We start from the raw sequence: 26,564 nt of genomic DNA, 5'->3' as shown, positions 1-26,564 counted from the left end.
ACTTCAAATTTCAATTTATTAGTGATGTGATCATGATTCACTGCAGCCTTGAACTCCTGGGCTTGAGTGATCCTGCCACCTCAGCCTCCCAAGTAGCTAGGACTACATGTGCACCACCATGCTTGGACAATTTTTGGTATTTTTTTGTAGAGACGAAGTTTCACTATGATGCCCACACTGATTTCAAACTCCTAAACCCAAGTGATCCTCCCCTGTCTCAGCCTCCCAAAGTGCTAGGATTACAGGTGTGAGCCACCATGCCTGGCCTCAAATCCCAATATAAAAAACTGATGGTTTTAAAGTTCCTTTGAAAAAAATACACAAGATTTACCAACAAAACTTAGAAAAACAATAATGCAGAGAGATTTGGAAGCTAATAAATGGTAACCATATCCAGTATTGGACTAATGATAGAGAGATCATTGCAAAACTTTGAACATCCACAAATAGACAGCAGTGAATATGAAGGAATTTAGTGTAATGGTAAAGGAAGTATTTCTCAACAGTGAAGAAAGAGTGGGTTTAGTCAATATATGTGTTGGGAAAATTGTCTGACCAATTTGTAAAGATATGAAAGCCAAAACAATTCTTACATGGATTAGAGTTCTGTACAAATGATGACATCATAGAAGTACTAGAAAATAAAAATACAAGCCAAGCATGGTAACACACGCCTGTAGTCCCAGCTACTCAGGAGGCTGACGTGGGAGGATTGCTTGAGTCCAGTAGTTCAAGTCCAGCCTGGGTAATGTTGCAAAAGCTCCCATCTCTGAAAAAACAAAAGGAGGGATGGGCACGGTGACTCACACCTGTAATCCCAGTACTTTGGGAGGCCAAGGCAGGTGGATCACTTGAGGCCAGGAGCTCAAGACCAGCCTGTCCAGCATGATGAAACCCCGTCTCTACTAAAAATACAAAAAATTAGAAAAATTAGCCAGGTGTGGTGGTGTACACCTGTAATCCCAACTACCCAGGAGGCTGAGGCCTGAAAATCACTTGAACCTGGGAGGTGGAGGTTACAGTTAGATGAGATCACGCTGCTGCACTACATCTGGGCAACAGAGCAAGACTCTGTCTAAAAAAATAATTTTTTTTTTTTTTCAGGAGAAGAGAAACACAAATACATAAAAAAATCTTGAGATTATGTGACTCTTTGAAAATATCTTGATATAAAGGTTAGAACCCATAAGGGAAGATTATACAATATTAAAAACAAAAATTCTAACAACAGACAGGGGGAAAATATTTGCAACTGATGACAAAGTATTTTACCACTGCAATTTATCCTTCATGAGAATTATAGAAACACGGCTGGTGGAAAATGGACATAAGTAGCTCCCCAAAGAGGGAATATAGTGGCACAAAACCTCTTTGGAATCAGAGACATGCAAATGTTCCTGAAACACCAGGGGTTCAGCCTAGGTCTGGTTGCTTACCACACAGAAAGCCAATCACTGAGTCAAGGAGTATTGCCAGTGAAGAAGACTTTAAATGGGTGCCATAGCCAAGATAGGAGATCAGTCTCAAATCCTTCTCCCTGACTGACTAAAATGGGGAGTTTATATAGCAAGAAAGGTAACCATGTGTGGGAAAACAGGAATTAGGGAGGGGTAAGGAAGAGGAGTTGGTTAACAGGAAACAGGTTGTCAGTTAGGCAGCCGTGACAGGTGAGGGGCCTGGCATCTCAGTTGTCCAGTTGCCATAATCTGGTAAGTTTCAGTTCCTTGATCTTGTCTGGGATGCCTGATGGTTTGTTCCCTGAGAAAGGAACTCAGATAAGACAAATGTAACTTTCTTAAGTTTTAAGACTGGGAGGGCCAATTTCTATGTTTATTCAAAAGAAACCATAAACATCAGTCCTAGGGGAGAGTTGGGCCAGTTTCACAAATTAAAATAAGAGCTATTTTCTAATCTTATAACTGGTAAAGTTTAAGACCCAAGGAAGATGTGCAGACAAGGATGATTACTCAAATTTCTGGAGGAGTTTATGTTCAGCCTTTGGGGAGGTAGTCTGGTAATACATAGCCTTATACTTTTTACACATCCTTTGAGTTTGCACTTTTAAAAATTCAGCCTAAAGAAATAATCTAGATATAAGAATAAAGTACTACACAGAATAGTGAAAAATTCTTATCAACCAAAATATTTAGTGATGGATTAAATTGTGGTACATCCATAAGATGAAATGGAGTCCACACAATGAAAAGAGTGAGTACATGCAAAAATGTTTCTGATGTGTCAAGTTTTTTAAAAGTGTGTGTTTATATGTATGTATATCTATGTGTGTATATCCATGTATATGTACACATACATTTATATGTGTGTATATATATATACACACACACACACCTGCATACATACATGTACATTTGGAAAGGAAAAGAAGGATAAGCAGTATCTGCTCTAATTTGGGAGGAATTACATATACTGTGTACATAGAAATTATGTATGCAACCTATAGGACTTATAATTTTCTGTGCCACTTTCCACAAAGCTACTTCCTGAAACTTTGATGGTCTATGACAATGAATCACAATCTGGTGCAAACTGCCCACCCCCTCCCCAACTGGCTGATGGAGGCTCATCTTTACAGCTATTTACTTTCTAGTATTTAAAGGACTAGAGTCAATTGGTGAGACAAGTAACCAAGAGACCTTTGAATCCTTCCCAGGAGAGAGAGATTGGCTTTGAGATCCTGGGGGTGAGGGGAGAGTGCAATTAAACCTCAAACCTAGAGTGCAGTTAAACCTCAATTGGGATACCTATGTAAGTTTACTGTAATAATGTTAATGTCTAGACCTGTTCATCTAAATATTAACGGATTACTTTGTCTAAGAATGGATTAGCACGCAAGCAAAAGAAATAGGTTTTCACATAAAACTTCCTTAGTCTGTTAAAAGTTGCACATAGTAATGATTTGGGAATCCTTATTGGAGTACCACAATTAAGAAACTGTGGTGATTGCCTCCTAACAGAGGGATATGCTCTGTGAGGACCTGGCTCATGCCACTGAGCAGCTGAACATGCTCACAGAGGCCTCAAAAAAACACTCGGTGCTGCTGCAGTCTGCCCAGGAAGAACTGACCAAGAAGGAGGCCCTGATTCAGGAACTTCAGCACAAGGTGAGATGCACACAGGTGTCACTCAAGATGGGACACAGCAGGCCAAGCGCAGTGGCTCACTCCTGTAATCCCAGCACTTTGGGAGGCCAAGGCAGGTGGACCACTTGAAGTCAGGAGTTTGAGAGCAGTCTGACCAACATGGTGACTTGAAACCCTGTCCCTACTAAAAATAGAAAAGTTAGCCAGGCATGGTGGCGCTCGCCTGTAATCTCAGCTACTTGGGAGACTGAGCCACAAGAATTGCTTGAACCTGGGAGGTGGAGGTTGCAGTAAGCCGAGATTGCACCACTGTACTCCAGCCTGGGTGACAGAGTGAGACCCTGTCTCAAAAAAAAAAAAAAAAGATGGAGGACAGGAGGAATCCACAGTTGAGGTTGTCATGACATTCCTGCATTGGTCAACTTCTCCATGTACAAAGGGGAGGCTAATGGAGTGTCCTCACCTGGACTGAGACTTGCTCAGCTGCCTCCCACCCACCTTAGGTCCTTGACACATGGCAGCCAGTTCTAACCACTCTGGTGAGGTTATGCCTGACTTTTATCATATTTTTGGTGGTGGTGGTTGTCATTTTTTATTTTGTATTTTTCTCAGATGACCGTTTTGTTACTTGTGAAACTTGGATCATTTTTTAAAGTATAAATAAATTTGTGAGAAAAAAAGGAGATGGGGCCAGGCGCGGTGGCTCACGCCTGTAATCCCAGCACTTTGGGAGGCCAAGGCAGTGGATCACAAGGTCAGGAGATCGAGACCATCCTGGCTAACACGGTGAAACCCAGTCTCTACTAAAAATACAAAAAATTAGCCGGGCGTGGTGGCGGGCGCCTGTAGTCCCAGCTACTCGGGAAGGCTGAGGCAGCAGAATGGTGTGAACCCGGGAGGCAGAGCTTGCGGTGACCGAGATTGCATCACTGCACTCCAGCCTGGGCAACAGAGCGAGACTCCGTCTCAAAAAAAAAAAAAAAAGAAAAGGAGATGATTGGGTTATAGTAGCAACCAAGTTAGATTTCACAATTACTTTTAAAAATATCATAGGTTTATTTTAATATCTTACTGCTTTTCAAATTATTGATCAAGTTCTGAAAAAATAATGTAAATACAGCAGATTTCCATATGCCATGGGAAGAAACCACAATTACTTTTGCACCAACCTAATAACTGTAATCACCATGCCCTGCAGTAGATCTCCAAAAGGTATTCCTCCTGTCTAACTGAAACTATACCCTTTGACCAACATCTCCCATTGATGATTCATGTCTCCTTCCACCCCTCACTTCCTCCCCCAGACTCTGGTACTCTCTATTTCAATGAGTTCAACCTTTTTTGATTCCACATATAAATGAGATTATGTGGTATTTGTCTTTCTGTGCTGGCTTATTTTACTTGGAACAATGTCCTTCAGGTTCATCTATGTTGTCACAAATGACAGAATTTGCTTCCTTTTTAAGGCTAAGTAGTATTTCATTGTGTATGTATGTAGCACATTTTCTTTACCCATTCTCCTGTCAGTAGACAGTTAACTTGAGTCCATAGCTTGGCTATTATGAATAATGTTTCAGAGAACATGGGAGTGCCGCTGTCTCTTCAGCAGACTGATTTTAATTCCTTTGGATATATATCCAGAGGTGGGACTGCCGGATCATACAGTAGTTCTATTTTTAGTTTGTTGAGGAACTTCCATACTATTTTTCACAATGGCTGTGCTAATTTACTTTCCCAACAGTATACAAGGATTCCCTTTTCTCCACAAACTCACCAACACTTATCTTTCATCTTGTTAATGATAGCCATCCCTATCAAGTGTGAAGTGATATCTCATTGTGGTTTTCATTTGCATTTCCCTGATGATTGGTGATGAGAAGTTTGTCTTTTCTATTTAGAACATGTACTCTATATTTCTTTCTAAGTTGTAACCTTGTATCTGTTCAATTTTCGCAGCTAAACCAAAAGAAAGAGGAAGTAGAACAGAAAAAGAATGAATATAACTTCAAAATGAGGCAACTAGAACATGTGATGGATTCTGCTGCTGAGGATCCCCAGGTACTTTTCAGAAAAAGAATATTTCAGGAGGAAGAAACAGTTTTGTAAATGATAAAAATCTGGAAATTACGAAGACCATACCTTTGTCTTTTTAAAGAAAAAGATTTTCACTAATACCCTCTGTCTGCTTTTTACTTGATGAAACTACCAGTCTTTTATTTCCTTGGAAAAGAATTAGAATAATAAGCTAAATAGCTGGAATTTTTTTTTTTTTTTTTGGCAGATGGAGTCTTGCTCTGTCACCCAGGCTGGAGTGCAGTGGCATGATCTCGGCTCGCTGCAACCTCCGTCTCCCAGGTTCAAGCAATTCTCCTGCCTCAGCCTCCCAAGTAGCTGGGACTACAGGCACACGCTGCCACACCTGGCTAATTTTTTTTTCAGTATTTTAGTAGCGACAGGGTTTCACTGTGTTGCCCAGGCTAGTCTTGAACTTCTGAGCTTAGTCAGTCCGCCCACCTCGGCCTCCCAAAGTGCTAGGATTACAGATGTGAGCCACCATGCCCAGCCATAGCTAGAATATTTTTTTATGTGCTTGACATTTACATTTAAAAGAAATCGTTATGATATCACTTAATCGGATATTTGGATGAGATGTGATTTTATTTTAGAGCCCTAAAACACCACCTCACTTTCAAACACATTTGGCAAAACTCCTGGAAACACAAGAACAAGAGATCGAAGATGGAAGAGCCTCTAAGACTTCTTTGGAACACCTTGTAACAAAGCTAAATGAAGACAGAGAAGTCAAAAATGCTGAAATCCTCAGAATGAAGGTAACTGGATTTTTTTTTTTTTTTTTTACAGTAAATTTAATTCTTTTTAAAGAGGTCAAGTCTCACTATGTTGCCCAGGCTGGGCTCAAGTGATCCATCTGCCTCAGCCACCCAGTATCTGGCACTATAGGTATATGCCACCATGCCCAGCCAGTAAATTTAATTTTTTTTTTTTTTTTTGAGACGGAGTCTCCCTGTCACCCAGGGTGGAATGCAGTGGCACGATCTTGGCTCACTGCAAGCTCCGCCTCCCAGGTTCACAGCATTCTCCTGCCTCAGCCTCCCGAGTAGCTAGGACTGCAGGCGTTTGCCACCATATTCAGCTAATTTTTTGTATTTTTTAGTAGGGTCAGGGTTTCACTATGTTAGCCAGGATGGTCTCGATCTCCTGACCTCATGATCTGCCCTCCTCAGCCTCCCAAAGTGCTGGGATTACAGGCGTGAGCCACCGTGCCCGGCCAATGTAATTTTTTAAACTAAGCAGCATCCTCCTGGTTACTGAGGATACAAAAGGCACAGAACTGAAGGGTAGACAGAGAAAAGTATTCCTTCTACCCCTGATACTAATCCACCTACTTTGCTGTCCCTGGAGGCTCCCAGGGTAGCCCCTTTCTTTTAGAGCTTTTTAGTGCATACATAACCACATCTCTAAGCATTCTCTCTTGCCCCATTTGGTTTTTACACAGTGGTACCATATACAGGTTGTGCCAGCTATGCTGTCATCGGGAATGAAAGTGAGAGCATGTTTCCTTAAACCTCACCTCATGGTGCTATCTGAATTTCGGATCTCTGTCCATTTAATAGCTAAAGCATGCTATTTCAGTGTAGTCTTAAATTTATATTTTTCTTAAGAGTAAAATTGAGCATCTTGTTTTTCTGTTTCTGTGAAAAATATCCATTACCCATTTTTCTATCGTTGGACTTTTTCTTATTGATTCATAGGCATTTTTATATATTAGAGAGATTTCTTTCAGTCTCTGATAAATTTAAAATACTTTCTTGTTTTCCATTTTTTAAAGTTCCCTCATAGTGTTTTTACCCAGTTACTTGGTGGTATGTTGTCTGAATAGTGGGGTGTGCACATGGCTCAGGGGTGGGCCCATGGAGGACTGTCTGGGTAGGTGTGTAGGTGCATGGGGGTAGGGAGGATGTGATGCTCCACAGAAGATAGCATTTATTCTGTGAGGTCATTGCTCTGCAGGGAGTTTTTGTTTAGGAACACAAATTGTTCACTTTAACCAAGGGATATATATAAAGACAGCACTTATCTTGAGTTTTGTTATTCAGGGAGAGGATTATGCCTGATCTTTTTATTTAGGGCAGTTCTTAGTATGCTATCTCAGGAATGTGGCTGTTATCCAGATTGGCGTGATCTTGAAACTTAAAAGAAATTGGGTCAGGTGAAACGAAATCAGATAATAGGCAAGTAAATCCAAAAGGATATTCCTTGCAGACAAGTATTTATTTCTTCCAGATAGCTATGCTCATGATTTTCAAGTTAGGATGCAATTAAGTATTTTGAGGGATGAGCTGTGATATCAATGTTTTGTTTGTTTTAATTAGAATCTACCTAATAGAATCGAATGTTGAGAATATTTTTCAATGTAGAGATTTTTGTCATCTTTATTCACAAAAGAATTTTAATATTTAACTCTGTGATATTGATTTTAAAAATCTGTGTTCAAGACACTGGATGTGATCATCACTCACCATTCTAGGCCTCCAATAGCTTGTCACAGTCTGCTTTTCGTGTAGCCATACCCAGTGCAGTGTCTCTGCATAGGAACGTAAGAGGAATACCTGTCTCAGTGGTGGCCTTGGGGAGCTAAATGAAGCCTACTGTAATGTGTTTTTTGAAAATATACGATTTGATATGTTATTAGGAGCAGTTGTGTGAAATGGAAAACCTACGCCTGGAAAGTCAGCAGTTAAGAGAGAAAAACTGGCTCCTGCAAGGTCAGCTGGATGATATTAAAAGACAAAAGGACAATAGGTGAGAAAGAACCACGAGAACTCAATGGACTAAATCTTGGCCTGACTGTGTGGAGTTAAATGAGGTTGGAATTGGTTTGACAGGTTTCCCAAGGTGTACAATGTTTCTCACTAATCCAGGAGATGTTCTTTTGGTTGATTTTGAGTCAGGTCTGATCTGTTCACCTTTGCATTGCTCTGCAGTGCGTTTTTGGCATTGTTGCATTTGTTTTAAAGCGATTGAAATGAATTTAAAACGTGAAATACTTAAACCAAACTACTTATATTTGAAAAAATATTTTTTAAGGAATAAATAATATCGACAAGGTTCAAGAAGCCTTGCAGAGAAAGGGAGAATTCCCTACTAGTTGGTTTTGCTTCGTAACTCATGGTCCAGGAAAAGCTCCTGGGCAGGACAAGAAGGATATCCTTAGCATTTTATAGAGGAGCATTCGCTTGGGTTTAGACATCTCTCTGAGCATGTTTTGGCTTCAGGTAAGGCAGTTTTGTACTTGCATTTGCCAATATATTTGCATAGTGTCGGGGCAGCCATATATCCAGACTTATATCTTGTCTTTGACTTAAAAATACAATTTTTGACGTATTTTTTACCTTCTTAGTATTTCAATTTCCTTACCAGTAAAATGAGGAAAATGATAATTTTCTCACGAGGAGTTTTAAAGATTAAAAATTACATGTATAAAGTGCCAGTTACAGTGCTTGGTAGCAGGCGTCAGTCAATGAAAGGCAGGTATTAAGTACACAAGGTAGAATTATGATTCTGCCTATTACAACTTTCTGAGTGAGGGTTTGGAGATGATAGTGGCCTGTAAAATTATGCAAGAAGTTGAATTGAATCGAAGTGGGATCTCCGAGATAGAAGCCCTTACCGAATTCCACTGACTGCTGTCCATGCTGTTGCCAGAATGTCTGTGACAGAGAAGCTTGTGCACTCCTGCAGCTCCCTGGCCCTGTGCAGAAACATCCCTGATACACAATGTTCAAAACCTAAATGAGGCAGTAGAGATTTGAGGATGGTAATGGTGGCTATGCTAAAATCTCTTCTTAAATGATTCTCTTCAAATTTTAGTGAGCATCAGAGATCTTAATTCAGTAGGGCTAGAGCGAAGCCCAGAATTCTGCATTTTAATAAGCAACTGCCTCCCTTTGTAGGTGATTCTGATACAGGTAGTCCACAGTCTGCTCACCTAGCTTTCATATGCTCCACATATGTCCAATTATATTAAAGAAAAGCCTTATATTTAGTATACTGTCTTTTATCAAGAGCTACTGTGAACATAGAACATAGAACATTTCCGGATCATTTGTAAAATGAAAATTAAAAATACCGTATTTCAGAGATACATCATGAGCTTACTACTTTCGCCCATGGATGCCACTAAGGACGCATCGTTCAAGTCTCTTCCCACTACCAACATGTCTAAGTCAGAGTCTCTTAAATAGCCCAAATAGCTACAGAAGCTCTTCATCAGATGACTGAGCTTTGAAACAACCAATAAGCGTCTGGGGAGCCATTCTGAGTAGTGAGGAAAGCTCATGGGTTATATGGCAGTGAGAGACCTGAACACCAAGCATTTGGTTTGTCACAGATGGCACTGTGGAGGAGGTGGATGCAGCCATAAATCAAGGCCACACAAGGCAGATAAAAGAGTTGTGAAACCAAAAGAGGGATGTCAAGAAAAGAGTCTCAAAGACCAGGTGCCTGGTTAACCGTAAAAAACATATTTGTTGATGGCATCACAGAAGACACTGAAGAACATCACCTAAGAGATTATTGTGAAGGTACGAGAAAACAGGAATGGTTGAAATCATGACTAACTGAGGCAATGGCAAAAAGAGGAGCTTTACTTTTTTTACCTTTGAGGACAGCCATGACTCTGGATAAGATTGTCTCTCAGAAATACCGTAAAGTACATAGCCACTACCATGAAGTATGGAAAACCATGTTGAAGAAAGAAATGGTTAGTACTTCAGCCAGCCAGAGAGATCAGAGTGGTTCTGGCAACTTTGGTGGTGGTCATGGAGGTGGTTTTGGTGGGAGTAACAACTTTGGTCATGAAGGAAAAATTTCACTGGTAATGGTAGCTTTGGAGGCAGCCGTATTGGGGGATATGCAGGCAGGAGAGATGGCTATAATGGATTTAGTAATGATGGAAGCAGTTTTGGAGATGGTGGGAACTACAACAATTTTGGTAATTACAACAACCAATCTTCAATTTTGACCCCGTGAAGAGAAGAAACTTTGGAGGCAGAAACTCTGGCCCCTGTGGTGGCTGAGGCTACTATGTTGCCAAACCATCAAGCCAAGGTGGCTAAGGCATGTGAAAGTTGCCAGTACCAAAATGGAGTCACTTATGTCAAAACCCTAACAAAGTGGAGTCAGGAGGCCATAAAGAAGTTCTCACTGCACATGCCTATAATATACCTTATCACAAGAAATTCCTGCAGGTCCCACATGCCCCACTTCTGCACTCACCCTGCAACAGAGCTTATCACAGGAATTTTTCAGGCCTGCAGTAGTTCAGACAAGCCGCCAGCACCAGGACAGTTACTCAGCAACAGCCAGCTCCACCAATGAACAAACACCAACTCCTGCAGTGAGCTTCTGTGACCTGTGAGCTTTATTTCAAGCTTTATTTCATGGATTTCTCTTTGTCTTTAAAAGCTTTCCCTTTCCCCAACTCCCCTGGATACACCAATGGCCCGTCATAGCTTGCATACCCTGCAATTGCAATCCCTCTGCTATTCCTAGATAAGCCTGTTTGTTCTAAAGAGCCTGTCTTTCTGAGTTTCTTTTTACGTTGACAGGCAGTTCCAGTAGCAGCAATAGCTATGGCAGTGGCAGAAGGTTTTAATTAATGCCAGGAAACAAAGCTTAGCAGGAGCGTAGAGCCAGAGAAGTGACAGGGAAACTACAGGTTACAACAGATTTGTGAACTCAGCCAAGCACAGTTGGTAGCAGGGCCTACCTGCTACAAAGAAGATATGTTTTAGACAATACTCAGGTGTATGGGTAAAAAACTCAAGGACCGTATTTGTGACTAATTGTATAACAGGTTATTTTAGTTTCTGTTCTGTGGAAAGTGTAAAGCAGTCTTAACAAAGAGTTTTAATGTGGTTTTTTTTTTTCCTTTGCACTCATCCTGTTGATTGCCAAATGTCGTAGGTCTGATCATGATGTTCAATAAATGTCTTTAAAAAAAATTTTTTTTTTCTTTTTTTGAGACGAAGCCTCACTCTGTCACCCAGGCTGGAGTGTAGTGGCACGATCTCAGCTCACTGCAACCTCCGCCTCCCAGGTTCACACCATTCTCCTGCCTCAGCCTCCCGAGTAGCTGAGACTACAGGCGCCCACCACCATGCCTGGCTAATATTTTGTATGTTTAGTAGAGACGAGGTTTCACTGTGTTAGCCAGGATGGTCTCAATCTCCTGACCTCGTGATCTGCCTACCTCGGCCTCCCAAAGTGCTGGGATTACAGACGTGAGCCACTGCGCCTGGCCTAAAAAATGTTTTTCACTGGGTGTGGTGGCTCATGCCTGTAATCCTAGCACTTTGAGAGGCTGAGGCAGGCAGATCATTAGAGGTCGGGATTTTGAGACCAGCCTGGCCAACATGCCAGGCCAACATGCACTCCAGCCTAGGACAGAGTAGGACACTGTCTCAAAAAAAAAAAAAAAAAAAAAGTTTTTCATTTCATAGCTTCACGTCCCTTATATATAAAAGAGCTACTCAGAGCCTTCTTTGTGAAAAATTAGAGAAAGGGCAAACTATAGCTCAGGGGCCAAATTCAGCTCTCAGCCTGTTTTGTAAATAAAGTTTTATTGAGACATAGTCACACCTTATCATTTTAATATTGTCGTGGCTGCTTTTGCACTACAGTAGCCAAGTTGAATAGCTGTGGCAGAGACCGCATGCCTCCCAAAGCCTAAAATATTTACTGTCTGGTTCTTGACAGAAGACTTTTGCCAATCCTTGGATTAGTGGACAGAAAACACATCTTTCCTTAATGATTTGGGGTGAATTCTTCATTGAGGACTCATTACCATTTGTGTCTAGGCTGCCAGATTTGTTAAGGAAAAGAAACCTCACTGTAGCTTCTGTTTTCTTTCAAGAAATGGTCTTTTATTCACCAGTGAGAGAGATATTCCTAGAGAAGCCTACAGCATTCAGGAAGGTTCTCCAAGGAGGGAGGGAGGGATATCTCTCTGGTCCAGAGGCTGCACACAGACACTTATTATCCTCACCTGGTCAGGCTCACAGAAATAGATGTATTATCTAGAATGTGATTTCCTTACTTTATATATTGGAACATTCCTTTTCCATGAAGACATATCTGGTGCTTGGGACATCTGGCCCTGGTGTCCACATACATGGAAAGGCAGAGTGGTTATCAGAAAATGTCAACTGACTATGGAACCTGAGCAAAAGTAGACTCAAGGGCTCTACCAGCCTGAGGCCAGAGCGACCCTCCCTACCCAAAATGTGCCCCCTCCCAGCTGATCACATTCATACCAGCCTCGTGGCCCTTTCTTTTAGCCCCCTTTTGTTCACATTCGGTCTTCAGATGTTACCACTTTCAACTAAGTTTCTACTGTATTTGACTTTCAACCAATCCTTGATTATATTTCCCACCTCTGCTCATCTTGCTTTTGTACTGGGAGGAATCCTGAGTTCTGGGGGGAATCCTGAGTTCTGGGGAAGTGCCTTATTTCATCCCCATGTGTCAATCACATTTATCAACTGTATTGACTTGACCCAATCACAATAGAGTTAGCCTTTCTTTGCACACCTTGGCATTGCTGCATATAATAGATTTGAATTTGAAATTGATACTTGAATATACTTAGCCTCCTCCCCACCCCTGTTAATCTATGCAGTGATCAGAATCATCCAGACAATCAACAGCTGAAGAATGAACAAGAAGAAAGTATCAAAGAAAGACTTGCAAAAGTAAGATTTTTTTTTATATATGATAGTTTCTTCTTATCTGAGCAATGCTTTTATAGTTAGTATTTATGGTTATATATTTTAGAAATCATTTTACTATTGAAATTCCTGTCTTTTCTGCATTCCCACTGTTTAGTTTGATATTTACCATCAGTATTTAGACACAGCTGAGAATTAAGAATTTGTCTTCATGCCTAGATAGTAAGCCTGCTGCTCAGCATACACACATATAATTCTCCATTTAGAAGCAAGTACCAAGGCCTGTTTGAAGCCTTAGAGGGCGTAGTGCTTGAAGTCTTGGAAATAGGTACTTCCTTTATGTATGTGTAGCTGGGATTGTGGAAAAGGATATTGGTTTGATTTTATTCACAGGAAGGAGAATAGGCTGGTTCCTTTCTATCTTTTTAAAGCAATGTTATTTAAGAACCTAAGCCATCTTTTTATTTTCTTTTTTTGTATCTTCTTATAGAGTAAAATAGTTGAAGAAATGCTGAAAATGAAAGCAGAGTAAGTGTACTATTTTGTAATTCAAATTATTGATCATCTTTTCCTTATTCTCCTCTAAAGGAATGATATACCACAAGGTAGGTAACTTCTTTCCTTCTGCAGTAATAAGTGCATTTAATAGATGTTCACAAATTTTTTTAATACCATTTGCTAAAGGGATTTCTCATGTGAAGCCACTTCAAAAGAAATCTTAAAAAAATAAATAGCAGGAAAAGCTTAGCTTTCCTTTAGGAATTGATGGGTCTTTTCCTCATGGACAATGAGAACAATATAACTACCAGGTGTCCCTTTTCACTTCTACTTCTGGTTTCCTCTGATTTAAAACCTGAGGCCCTCTGAGACCCAAAGATCAATACTCTGATTTCTTCTGGTCTAGACCTTGGGTCTCTTTATGTTTTCTAAAGCTGTGAGTTTAATTTATTCATACAGTTTTCATATTAATTTATGTAGCCTTATAAATGGCTTCAGTCTTTGATGAACAAGGTGTACTATATTTTCCGTAAAATTCAAACTAAGTAAGCTGGTTGGCATTAACACAAACAAAACAACATTAGAGAGCTATTGGGCTTTTTCTGGGTAGGTACTCCTCAATAGGGATAGAGATCTTCAAACATTTTTGCTTATCATACTGATAGATTTTGAGACATCATATACCCTCCTGCATATTTTTGAAGTTGACTTTATATCTAAAATTTTTCATTATAAGTTTAAATTGTTACAAAGAATAGACATTCTGGGATATACAGTATAGTGACACTGGAAAATAAAGCTGTTAGCTGGGCGCAGTAGCTCACGCCCTTTGGGAGGCTGAGGCAGGTGGATTGCTTGAGCTTAGGAGTTTGAGATCAGCCTGGGCAACATGGTGAAACCCTGTCTCTATTTCTAAAATATTTTTTTAAATAAATTTTTTTAAAAAGAGAAAAGAAAATAAAGCTCTTGCCATTCTTTTAAATGTATTTAACTAATTTGCTGCTTTCTATCTGTTTAAAAAATACATGAACAAATTTCTGAGTCTAAAATTTTATGTTTTTCCTTTGTAATTGAATTTCCTTTCTACACTCTGCAGGATTTTATATTGATTTAATATATTTTCTGGAAAATTTTTTTATTGATAACCCCATCATACTACTTAACAATAAAATATATGTATGTACATACATACACAGACACAAATTGAAAGTAATTTGTAAAAACTTATTTTAATCATATGATTTTGTTATATTTCCAATTGAGTTCACATTACAATTATCAATGTGCCCTAAATTTACTGGAAATTTTTATAAATAATTATTAGGGAAAATTTTAGTGGAAATGCATCTCTTAATGTATTTTAACCTAATGCTTTTTCTTCAGTCAGCTCATTTTTCTGTTGTACTCAAATGAGACAGGATTCAGCATCAACTCTATTCCTATTTTCTGCTTTTATGGATTTAAATGCTGAGAAATCTTGTTCACATAGTTAAGTAGATGGCAATGGAAGGAGTTTTGATAGGGTACTATCTTCCAATTATTTGAACTTTATGCAAGTAAATATGTCAAAGATTACATGGTGATTTACCATCAAAAATTCTTTTTAATGATCAGCTGACAAAGACCACCCAATTTATGAAAGATTTGTTACCCAATCATTGAGTCATTTGCTTCATAGAATCAGAGTATACATAGGAAAACAGCCTTTTCACCTGTGTATGAGCCATTCAGAGTCCAGCTCCTAGCTAATTAGTGGTAAAGCTAAGTCAGAAACCCAGATTATTTACAGGATTTTTGAGAATCCAGCTAGTTAGTTTAATTACAGCTATTTTAGAACTAATATCTATTCGAGGTCTTCTAGCAAAAAGAGTAAAAGCTATTTAACTTGTTGTATAATTTATTTCATAGTCTAGTAACCAAGAGTCTTCATGATATGCTGTCTCTGGAACATACAGCAAGCCAGACTTCACTGCGGGCAAGTGAAGCACGCTTCAGCAAACGGCATGCACTGTTTTATCAATCCCAGCCTACGACAGCAATTTTAAATGTTATGTTACCCATATATTTGTGAAGATGCTTTAAAAAGTAATGGGGAACCAATACGAAGCCAACAATGAATTGGGAGAGCATCAGTGCCCCTTCTCCCAACACTGTCCTTCTGAGATCCACAGAATGTAGTCCAAAAACAACTTGCCTAGAAATTAGCTGGGCCTTAGTGTATTAAATTTTGTGTATTATATCATTTCAGTAATCAACAGCTAGAAATTAGCTGGCCTTGAATGGTGTAATAATACATCATTTCAACAGTCAACATTACATTTCATGAGCATTATAAAATAAAAAACAGGCCTGGCACAGTGGTTCACACCTGTAGTCCCAGCATTTTGGGAGACCAAGGAGAAGAGGATTGCTTGAGGCCATGAGTTTGAGACCAGCCTAGGCAACATAGCAAGACTCCATCTCTATGGATAATTTTTAAAACATTAGCCAAGCACAGTGGTGCATGCCAGTAGTCCTAGATACTCCAAAGGCTGGAGCAGGAAGATTGCTTGAGCCCAGGAGTTGGAGGCTGCAGTGAGCTATGATGGTGCCAGCATACTCTAGCCTGGGCAGCAGAGCGAGACCCTGTCCCTAAGGCAGGGGGTGCGGGGCGGTGGGGGAAGCCATTTGTTTCGGAAAATTTACAGAATTCAGACCATTTTATAAAGTCAGTGAAATGTGTATGAAGTGTATAAATTCTAAACAACACATCCTTGAAGAAATGACTGGTGTCCTACTGTCTGAGGACCAGTTTCTGAAATCAGAAATGATCAAGATAGGGGATGAATAAACCATGCAGATTATAATAATACTTAAATTACATTTGCCCCAAGTGGGCTGAACCTAAACAATTTTATTCTAAATTTTTATTGTTTAGAAAATGCTTTGAGGAGTTTTCCAAAATGAAAGTCTTGGGTAAAACAAAACCAAAAAAGCATATCTGATATGTAGCACTTACTGTCTTCGTTTGCTATCAGCAGAGGAGGGCTAAAGATTAGTAATACTTTCAAATCAAAATTCTGGCCTTGAAGGACACATATCTAACTGGAGCACTATTTTATGATTATGTTTCTTTCAAATACTGTAAAGTGATATCTATTCTTACAGCCTAGAAGAAGTCCAAAGTGCCCTTTACAACAAAGAGATGGAATGCCTTAGAATGACTGAAGAAGTTGAACGAACCAGAACTTTGGAGTCTAAAGCATTCCAGGAAAAAGAACAACTGAGATCGAAGCTGGAAGAAATGTATGAAGAAAGGGAGAGAACATCCCAGGTGTGCTAGTGTGTTGGTTTTTTCATGATACTTAGAACACTCAAATGAATAGAACTAATTAGCGTAAAACTCACTTCTATGATTGGGTGTTCTTAGTTCAGAGTTGCTTTATTGTATGAAGAGTTGTGAGGCCATGAAAGCTGGGATTCTGGACTCTCTGACTTCCTGTGCTCCTGGAAGGCAAGAAATAATGTAACTTTAAAAGAAAAATTAAGACCTACTTCTAATTTTTCCCTCCTCGGATTTGATTACCTGCAGGAGACGGAAATGTTAAGGAAGCAGGTGGAGTGTCTTGCTGAGGAAAATGGAAAGTTGGTAGGTCACCAAAACCTGCATCAGAAGATTCAGTACGTAGTGCGACTAAAGAAGGAAAATGTCAGGCTTGCTGAGGTAAACCTAAAAATTATTCTGAATAAATTATGTCTGGTTTAAAAATGATTATTTTATTAAAACCAAATTAAAACTTAATTATTGAATCAGTTAACTTCTTCAGGGAGCTTCCTGAATTCAAAAAAAAAAAGTGTTCATCATTGCTATTCTGAGCCTAATTCAATCAGTTATATTTTCATAGACAGCAGATTCTTGTTAAATGTTTAGTTTGCACATGGAAAATTCCAGTCTTAATTTGAAATATGCACTTAATGAATGCCAAAAAAAAAAAAAAAAACAAAAAGCACACTTCCTGTAATAATTAGAGCCTTATTTTTTTTCCTTTTTGTGTTTTTAAAATTACTTAGGAGACAGAAAAGTTGCGTGCTGAAAATGTATTTTTAAAAGAAAAGAAAAGAAGTGAATCATGAGGATTCCGGTCAACTACCTAGGCATCACCTTGTTTGAAGATGTTTCTTCTCTTTTACAAGTAAGACCTACTCTTGGCCACTTAGGAGAGCTGTATTAACAGACCTTAATTATTAAATGTGTGTAAGGTGGTGGTGGCTGAACCTCAAGTTTCTGATGAACATTCTGCATCCATATACAGCCTGCATCAGTCAGCAGTCTGCTAATAAGTGGCCCACTTTGAGGCTTTGAATCAACTGTAAGAGAAAACCTTTTGTCTTTGTAAAAATAAAAGCCTGTAGCTAAGGTTTACAGTGGACGTTAGCCAGATCATTTTCTTCTTAGATTATGCCATAATCTCCTTTGATTCTTATGGAAGTTCTAACAATATATGGCGGTTCCAACACCTGCAGTGAGTTTAATGGCTGACTTAGTAGCAGGTACAAGAAGCAAACTTGTTAATATAGATTATTTTTGTATTCTTACTTTAGGTATTTTCTTGAGCATTTTCCATGACTGTAAATAAAGCCATTTTTTAAGATAATAATTAAAGTGACTTACATTGTTCATTCTGTTGTTCATTGAACACATACTTAATGAACACCTACAATATGCCAGGCACTAATCATCAGTGAACAAAGCAAATAAAATCTTGCCCTCAAGAAACTTCTACGTATCGGGCCTTCTTTCTTTTTTATTGAGACAAGTATTCCGTTTTATGGATATGCTACACTATCCATTCACCAGTTGATGGCTACTTGAATTGTTTCCAGTTCAGGACTGTTATAAGTAATGGAGCTATAAATGTTCATGTATAAGTCATGGTGTGGACATATGTTTCATATCTCTTGAGCACATGCCTAGGAGTAGAATTACTGGGTTATCTGAAAAGCATGTCTTTACTTTTGAAGACATTGCCTGTTTTACAAATTTACCATTTAGATATACCATTTTACATTTCTACCAACAGTGTATTCCAGTTTCTCTACATTTTCACCAACACTTGTTATCATCAGGTTTTTTACTGCAGCCATCCTAGTGGTGTGTAGTTATATCACTTGCATTTTCCTAATTATTAATGCTATTGAACATTTTTCCATATTATGGAATATTACTTGGCAGTAAAAAAGGAACATGCTACAACATGATGAATCTCAAAAAAATGCTAAGAAACCAAACCCAAAAGACCACAGATTGTATGTTTTTATTTATATGGCAGGTCCAGAAAAGGCAAAATTATAGAGATAGAAAGTAAATCATTGGCTGCTTGGAGCTAAGATGGGAGTGGGAATGACTGGGCACAGGGAACTTTTTGAGGTGGTGGAAATGTTTTAAAATTGCTTCATGATGATGGCTGCACAACTCTATATTTACTAAAAAATGAACTATAGGGCTGGGTGTGGTGACTCACACCTGTAATCCCAGCACTTTGGGAGGTCAAGGCAAGTGGATCACTTGAGGCCAAGAGTTCAAGACCAGCCTGGCCAACATGGCAAAACCCCATCTCTACTAAAAATACAAAAATTAGCTGTGTGTAATGGTGTGTGCCTGTAATCCCAGCTACTCGTGAGGCTGAGGCACAAGAATCGCTTGAACCCGGGAGGCAGAGGTTTCATTGAGTCAAGATTGCACCACTACACTCCAGCCTGGGCAACAGAGTGAGACTCTGTCTCAAACAAAAAAAAGGAACTATACATTCAAAATGAGTGCATTTTAATAAAACTGTAGGAAAAAATTGTAATGCATAGTTGAACTCTCAAGGAATAGTAAATAGTAAATCAATATGGGCCAAAAATGAAGAAGGAACTTTAATGTAGTATTAAATATAAGGTAACGAGCAGACACTGCAACTGCCTCGGAGGTAGAAGAAGGTGGAATATTGAAGCTGATAATGAAGAGGTTGGGCTCTGATCACTTGTATTAGCTGTAGGGCTGCTATAACAAACTGGGTGGCTTAAAACAACAGAAATCTATTTTCTGACAGTTCTGGAGGCCAGTAGTCCAAAATCAAGGTGTGAGTAGGGCCACATTCTCTCAGAGCCATAGGGGAGAATCTGTTCCATGCCTTTCTCTTAGCTTCTGATGTTGTCAGGAATCTTTGGTGTTCTTCCTTGTGCCTCTGTCTCTTCTGAGAAAGACACTAGTCATATTGGATTAGGGCCTACCCTAAGGATCTCATCTTAATTTGATTATATCTGCAGTGACCCTATTTCCAAATAAATTCACATCACAGGTTCCAGGGGTTAAGACTTCAATATATCTTTTTCAGGGACACAATTCAACCCAGAACATCACTCATTGCAAGGAAAGCGTCACACGCGTCAGTGTGAAGAGACCACCAAACAGGCTTTGTGTGAGCAACAAGGCTGTTTATTTCACTTGGGTGTAGGCGGGTTGAGATTGAAAAGAGAGTCAGCAAAGGGTGGTGGGATTATCATTAGATCTTATAGGTTTTGGTATAGGTGATGGAGTTAGGAGAAATGTTTTGCTGGCAGTGGGTGGATCTCACAAAGTACATTCTCAAGGGTGGGGAGAACTACAAAGAACCTTCTTAAAGGTGGGGGAGATTACAAAGAACCTTTTTAAGGGTGGGGGAGATTACAAAGTACATCGATCAGTTAGGGTGGGGCAGAAACAAATCACAGTGGTGGAATGTCATCAGTTAAGGCTGTTTTAACTTTTGTGGATCTTCAGTTGCTTCTGGCCATCTGGATGTATACAGGCAGGTCACAGGAAATATGGCTTAACTTGGGCTCAGAGGCCTGACATTCCTGTCTTCTTGTATTAATAAGAAAAGCAAAACAAAATAGTGGTGAAGTGTTGGAGTGGCGAAAAATTTTGGGGGTGCTATGGAGAGATGATGGGCGATGTTTCTCAGGGCTACTTCAAGCGGGATTAGGGGTGGCGTGGGAACCTACAGTGGGAGAGATTCAACTGAAGAAAGATTTTGGGTTAAGGGGTGATATTGTGGGGTGGTTAGAAGGAGCATTTGTCGTATAGAATTATTGGTGATGGCCTGGATGCAGTTTTGTATGAATTTGAGAAACTAAACAAAAGACACAAGGTCCGAATAAGAGAAGAAGAAAAACAGATATTAAAGGACTAAGAATTGGGAGGACCCAGGACATCCAATTAGAGAGTGTCTAAGGGGGTTCAGTGTAATTGCTTGTTTGGTTGGTGAGTTTTTGGGCTCTATTTTTGGCAGAGTCCTTTTTTTTTTTAAGTTGGAGGCTGAGCTTGATGAGGTGTTTTTTTAAAAGACCATTAGTCCATTCTACCTTTCCTGAAGATTGAGTTCGGTAAGGGATATGAAGGTTTCACTGAATACCAAGAGCCTGAGAAACTGCTTGGGTGATTTGACTAATAAAGGCTGCTCCATTATCGGACTACATAGAGGTAGGAAGGCCAAGCTGAGGAATTATGTCTGACAAAAGGGAAGAAATGACTGCGGTGGTCTTCTCAGACCCTGTGGGAAAGGCCTCTACCCATCCAGTGAAAGTGTCTACCCAGACTAAGAGGTATTTTAGTTTCCTGACTCAAGGCATGTGAGTAAAGTCAATTTGCCAGTCCTGGGTGGGGGCAAATCCCCGAGCTTGATGTGTAGGGAAGGGAGGGGGCCTGAACAATCCCTGTGGAGTAGTAGAATGGCAGATGGAATACTGAGAAGTGATTTCCTTAAGGATAGATTTCCACGATGGAAAGGAAATGAGAGGTGCTAAGAGGTGGGCTAGTGGCTTGTAACCTACATGGAGGAGGTTATGAAATGACAATAGAATAGAATGGGCCTGTGAGGCTTGAAGGAGATATTTTTCTTGGTCCAAGAACCATTTGTCTGGTGTGGGAAGAGATTGATAGGTGGAAGTTTCAGTGGGAGAGTAGAGTAGGTGGGAGTGACTGATGAGAAGGAGAAAAACTGGCTGTGAGGGACAGAAGTTGGAATGCCAGCTGCTTGTTTAGCATAAGCGTTGCCCTGAGTGATGGGATCTGATGCCTTTTGGTGAGCCTTGCAGTGTATGACTCCAGCTTCCTTTGGAAGTAAAGTGGCCTTGAGAGGAGTTTTCATTAAGGAGGCATTAATGATGGAGGACCCTTGCGTAGTGAGGAAACCTCTTTCTGCCCATATGACAGCATGGTGGTGCAGGATATGGAAGACATATTTAGAGTCAGTATAAATACTGACACGTAGTCCTTTTGCAAGAGTGAGAGCCCGAGTTAAGGCAATGAGTTCGGCTTGCTGAGAGGTAGTGGAGGGGGCAGAGCGGTAGCCTCAATGATAGATGTGGAAGATACTATAGCATAGCCTGCCTTTGCTGGTGAGTGGCAATTAGGCCTGATGGAACTGCCATCAATAAACCAAGTGTGATCAGGATGAAGAACAGGAAAGAAGGAAATATAGGGAAATGGAGTGAATGCCAGATAGATCAGAGAGATATAGTCATGGGGGTCAGGTGTGGTATCCAGAATAATGTGGGAGGCTGAAGTCCAGGCCAGGAAAAATGGTAATTGTGGGAGACTCAACAAAGAGTAAGTATAGCTGAAGGAGCCGGGGAGCAGAAAGTATATGCATCAGGTGGCAGGAAGAAAACAGATTTTGGAAGTTATGAGAACTGTAGAGAGTGAGTTGAGCATAGTTTGTGATTTTTAGAGCCTCTAAAAGTATTAGGGTGGTGGCAGCCACTGCACGGAGACATCATGGCTAGCCTAAAACAGTAAGGTCAAGTTGTTTGGACAAAAAGGCTACAGGGCATGGTCCTGGTCCTCGTGTAAGAATTCCGACTGCACAGCCCTGCACTTCAGCTGTGTGTAATGAAAAGGGTTGGGATGAGTCAGGGAGAGCTAGTGTGGGAGCAGTCTCTAAAGCTGTCTTCAAGGAACGGAAAGAGGAATGGGGAAAGGATTCAGGATCTATGGGATCAGCTAGGGTTCCTTTTGTGAGTTTATATAATGGTTTTGTTAGGATGGCACAACCAGGTATCCAAAGGTGAAAGTATCCAACCATGGCCAGGAAGGAGAGGTGTTGTTTTGTAGAAGGGGTTGGGGTTTGAGAGATCAATCGGACATGATCGGCAGGGACAGCATGTATGTTTTTATGAAGAATTATGCTGAGGTAGGTAACGGATGGAGAAGAAATTTGAGCTTTGGAGGGAGATACCTGATATCCCTTGGAGAATAAATGTTGAAGGAGCAGGAGGGTGTCTTGTTGAGAAGGAGGGGCTACAAAGTAGAAGGTCATCAATATATTGAATAAGGTGAGAAACGGAGGGGTGGAAAGAAAGTAAATCATGAGAAAGAGCTTGGCTGAAGTAATGAGGGCTGTCCCTGAAGCCTGGCAGTACAGCCCAGATAAGCTGCTGGGACTGATGGGTGTCAGGGTCAGTCCAGGTAAAAGCAAAGAGAGGCTGGGACGAGGGGTGTAGAGGAATAGTGAAAAAAGCATCTTTAAGATCAAGAACGGAACAGTGGGTTGTGGAGGAAGGTATTGAGGACAAAAGAGTATACGGGTTTGGCACCACGGGGTGGACAGGCAAAACAATTTGGTTGATAAGGCACAGATCCTGAACTAACCTGTAAGACTTGTCCTCTTTTTGAACAGGTAAAATGGGAGAATTGTAAGGAGAGATTATAGGTTTTAGAAGCCCATGCTGTGTAGCAGGCAAGTGATAACAAGCTTTAATCCCCTTAAAGCCTGTTGTGGGATGGGATACTGGCGTTGAGCAGGGTAAGGATGATTATATTTTAATGGGATAGTAATGGGCGTGTGATCAGTTGCCAGAGAGGGAGTGGAGGTGTCCCATACTTGTGGGTTAAGGTGGGGGGATACAAGAGGAAGACGCAAAGGAGGCTTTGGGTTGGGAAGAAGGGTGGCAATGAGATGTGGCTGTAGTCCAGGAATAATCAGGGAAGCAGATAATTTGGTTAAAATGTTTCGGCCTAATAAGGGAACTGGGCAGGTGAGGATAACTAAAAAGGAGTGCATTAAAGAATGTTGTCCAAGTTGGCACCAGAGTTGGGGAGTTTTAAGAGGTTTAGAAGCCTGGCCGTCAATACCCACAACAGTTATGGAGGCAAGGGAAACAGGCCCTTGAAAAGAAGGTAATGTGGAGTTGGTAGCCTCTGTATTGATTAAGAAGGGGATGGACTTATCCTTCGCTGTAAGAGTTACCCGAAGCTCGGTGTCCTTGATGGTCCAGGGGTCCTCCAAGGCGATCGGGCAGCATCAGTCTTCAGCTGCTAAGCTGAGAAGATCTGGGAAGGAGTCAGTCAGAGAGCCTTGGGCCAGAGTTCCAGGGGCTCTGGGAGTGTCCAACTGCCGGGCGAGTTGGACAGTCCAATTTCCAGTGGGGTCCTGCACAGTTGGGACATGGCTTAGGAGGAATCCCGGGCTTTGGGCATTTCTTGGCCCAGTGGCCAGATTTCCAGCACTTGAAGCAAGATCCTGGGAGAGGCAGTCCTGAAGGAATGCCTGGCCACTGCGGTTCAGACGTTTTGAAGTTCTTGCGTGCTGGAGATGTGGCTGGGGTTTCTCTCAGAGTGGAGGCAAGTAATTGCAACTCAGAAATACATTGCTACTTGGCTGCCTCTATTATTGTACACCTTGAAGGTGAGGTTAATTAGGTCCTGTTGTGGGGTTGGAGGGCCGGAATCTAATTTTTGGAGCTGGGGGCTGGGGTGCAGTGGCACACGCCCATAATCCCAGCATTTTGGGAGGCCAAAGTAGGTGGATCACTTGAACTCAGGGGTTCAAGACCAGCCTGGGCAACATGTCAAATCCTGTCTATACAAAACAATACAAAAATTAGCCAGGCATGATGCACCCATAGTCCCTGCTACTCAGGAGGCTGAAGTGGGAGAATCACTTGAGCCCAGCAGGTTGAGGCTGCAGTGAGCTATGATCCGCCATTGTACGCCAGCCTGGCAAAGCAAGACCCTGTCTCAAAAAAAAAAAAAAAAAAGAAAGAAAAAATTGTCTGGGTTTGATGGTACATGCCTGTAGTCTTAGTTACTCAGGAGGCTGAATGGAGAGGATGGCTTGAGCCTGGCAGCTCAAGGCTGAAGTGAGCCATGATTACACCATTGCATCCTAGCCTCGGTGACAGAGACCCTGTGTCCCTCTAAAAACAAACAAAATTCAGTCTAGCTGTAGACCTAATCAGAATCTTCATCTTAGCAAGATCCCTAGGTGATGTGTGTACACAGGAGTTTCTAAGAGGCAGAAATCACTTCTCAGCAGTGTCTGAGGATGGCATCACTTTAGCCCATCATCACCAGGGCTGGGGACCCGGAGATTAATAACGATATAGTCCCTGCCCTCAAGGAGCTTGCAGGCTAGCAGAGAGACAGACAACCAGAGGAACAACCACAGGACTGGTATGAAGGTAGGCGAGTAGCAGAGACGGCTTTACAGAGGAGGTGGCTCTGAAATGCTTAATCTTTAGTGCTAGTAGAGGCATCGTTTGTTCTAAGAAAATTCGCTTTACATTCTTAATGCATGCAGAGTTGATCAATGCAACACCTCTTGATTTCCTCATTAGAGCTTTCAGAGGGTATCATCTTTGAGCAGCTCTTTACTCAATGGAGTGGTGCAGTGAGACCTCTGATCCTATTTCCTCATCTGCAAAATGGGACAGTTTGTACTATATCGGCGTTACTGAAATTACCCGTGCTTTTTTTTTTTTTTTTTTTTGAGACAGAGTCTTACTCTGTCACCCAGGCTGGAAGGCAGTGGTGCAGTTTCGGCTCACTGCAACCTCCACCTCCAGGTTCAAGCAATTATCTGCCTCAGCTTCCTGAGTAGCTGGGATTACAGGTGCCTGCCACCATGCCTGGCTAATTTTTTTTTTTTGTACTTTTAGTAGAGATGGAGTTTCACCATCTTGACCAGGCTGGTCTTGAACTCCTGACCTCATAATCACCCACCTCAGCCTCCCAAAGTGCTGGGATTACAGGCGTGAGCCACCGCGCTCAGCCTTATCCGTGCTTTTATTTGAGCCACAAAACCACCCTGCGAGAGAAGCAGCACAGTGTGGAAGGACTTCCATAAAAAGTTGCTAAACATAAGATACAAAAAGTATGCTGCTGATCAGTATGTTCAACTGTGAAATCATTTTTGTTTAAAAAATGCATATACATTCTATAATTTTTTAAAACACTTTAACTGTGTATAACAATAGACATATAGAAAAATGCTCTATTAACATTGATTTTCCTGGAGAGTGGCAACAGCACTTTACACATTTCAACACCACTTTATTTTCAAGGAAATGTAATTTTTAAATGGGAACATTTTGTTTTTATTTTTGAGACGGAGTTCACTCTTGTTGCCCAGGCTGGAGTGCAATGGCACGATCTGGGCTCACCACAACCAACGCCTCCTGGGTTCAAGCGCTTCTCCTGCTTCAGCATCCCGAGTAGTTGGGATTACAGACATGCGCCACCACTCCTGGCTAATTTTGTATTTTTAGTAGAGACGGGGTTTCTCCATGTTGGTCAGGCTGGTCTGGAACTCCCGACCTGAGGTGATCCGCCCACCTAGGCCTCCCAAAGCGCTGGGATTACAGGCGTGAGCTACCACGCCCGGCCATAAACATTTTAAACATATGTAAGTGCAATAGGAGATTAGAAGTCATGTTGATTCTGCGTGGCTTGATTATGGATTACTATCTTCCTCTCATCGCGGATCCGCATTTTTTGGTTTTCTGTGATGAGCTTGTCCCCATCTGGGGCTCTGGCGTCTTTCTGGGTCTAACGGTACCCAGCGCCCTCTGCCGAAGATCTCGGTACGGCGTCCTCAGGCTGGAGGGTGGAGCGGAGGAGGCCTGGTCGACCTGTATGGACTCGGTGGGCCGAGGCGGGGCCCGTTCGGCATCTTTAATAAGTTTCACCGGGACCCGGTGGCCGGGATGGAGACGGCTAAGCCGCGAGATGTTTACCTACTACCACAGCGTCCACAGTACCCGGCTCGGCCTTAGGCCTCGGGTCCCGACGTCCTCTCGGGAAGCACAAACCTACTACAGAGTAAGCCTGAGGCCACCATAGCCCTGAGGCTCTGCCACGCCCCCTGGCCCGCCCCCTCCAAAGTGCCTGCAGGAGCGCCGCGTCACGGGAGCGCCGCGTCACGTGAGG

At 41.3% G+C, this 26,564-nt stretch overlaps 2 protein-coding genes across 3 annotated transcripts in view; both read left to right on the top strand.

Annotated features, from left to right (window-relative positions):
- The window catches only part of KIF15 (kinesin family member 15), an 88,911-nt gene extending 70,923 nt beyond the window's left edge, over positions 1-17,988 (top strand). For both annotated transcript variants that reach the window (XM_011981109.1, XM_011981110.1), the window contains 9 exons: positions 2,976-3,122; positions 5,058-5,159; positions 5,768-5,932; positions 7,816-7,925; positions 12,805-12,877; positions 13,344-13,381; positions 16,499-16,664; positions 16,923-17,054; positions 17,402-17,988. In XM_011981109.1, the coding sequence (XP_011836499.1) occupies positions 2,976-3,122; positions 5,058-5,159; positions 5,768-5,932; positions 7,816-7,925; positions 12,805-12,877; positions 13,344-13,381; positions 16,499-16,664; positions 16,923-17,054; positions 17,402-17,464 (996 nt within the window). In that variant the 3' untranslated portion in view covers positions 17,465-17,988. The remainder of the gene's footprint in view (positions 1-2,975; positions 3,123-5,057; positions 5,160-5,767; positions 5,933-7,815; positions 7,926-12,804; positions 12,878-13,343; positions 13,382-16,498; positions 16,665-16,922; positions 17,055-17,401) is intronic.
- Positions 17,989-26,066: 8,078 nt separating this feature from the next.
- The window catches only part of TMEM42 (transmembrane protein 42), a 4,437-nt gene continuing 3,939 nt past the window's right edge, over positions 26,067-26,564 (top strand). The window contains exon 1 of the mRNA XM_011981150.1: positions 26,067-26,456. Coding sequence (XP_011836540.1) covers positions 26,067-26,456 — 390 coding nt within the window. The remainder of the gene's footprint in view (positions 26,457-26,564) is intronic.

The sequence above is a fragment of the Mandrillus leucophaeus genome, unplaced genomic scaffold, assembly GCF_000951045.1.
Source record: "Mandrillus leucophaeus isolate KB7577 unplaced genomic scaffold, Mleu.le_1.0 Scaffold22, whole genome shotgun sequence".
NCBI lineage: Eukaryota > Metazoa > Chordata > Mammalia > Primates > Cercopithecidae > Mandrillus > Mandrillus leucophaeus.
The sequence above is the reverse complement of the archived record's forward strand: the minus strand, read 5'-3'. Positions and strand labels throughout refer to the sequence as shown.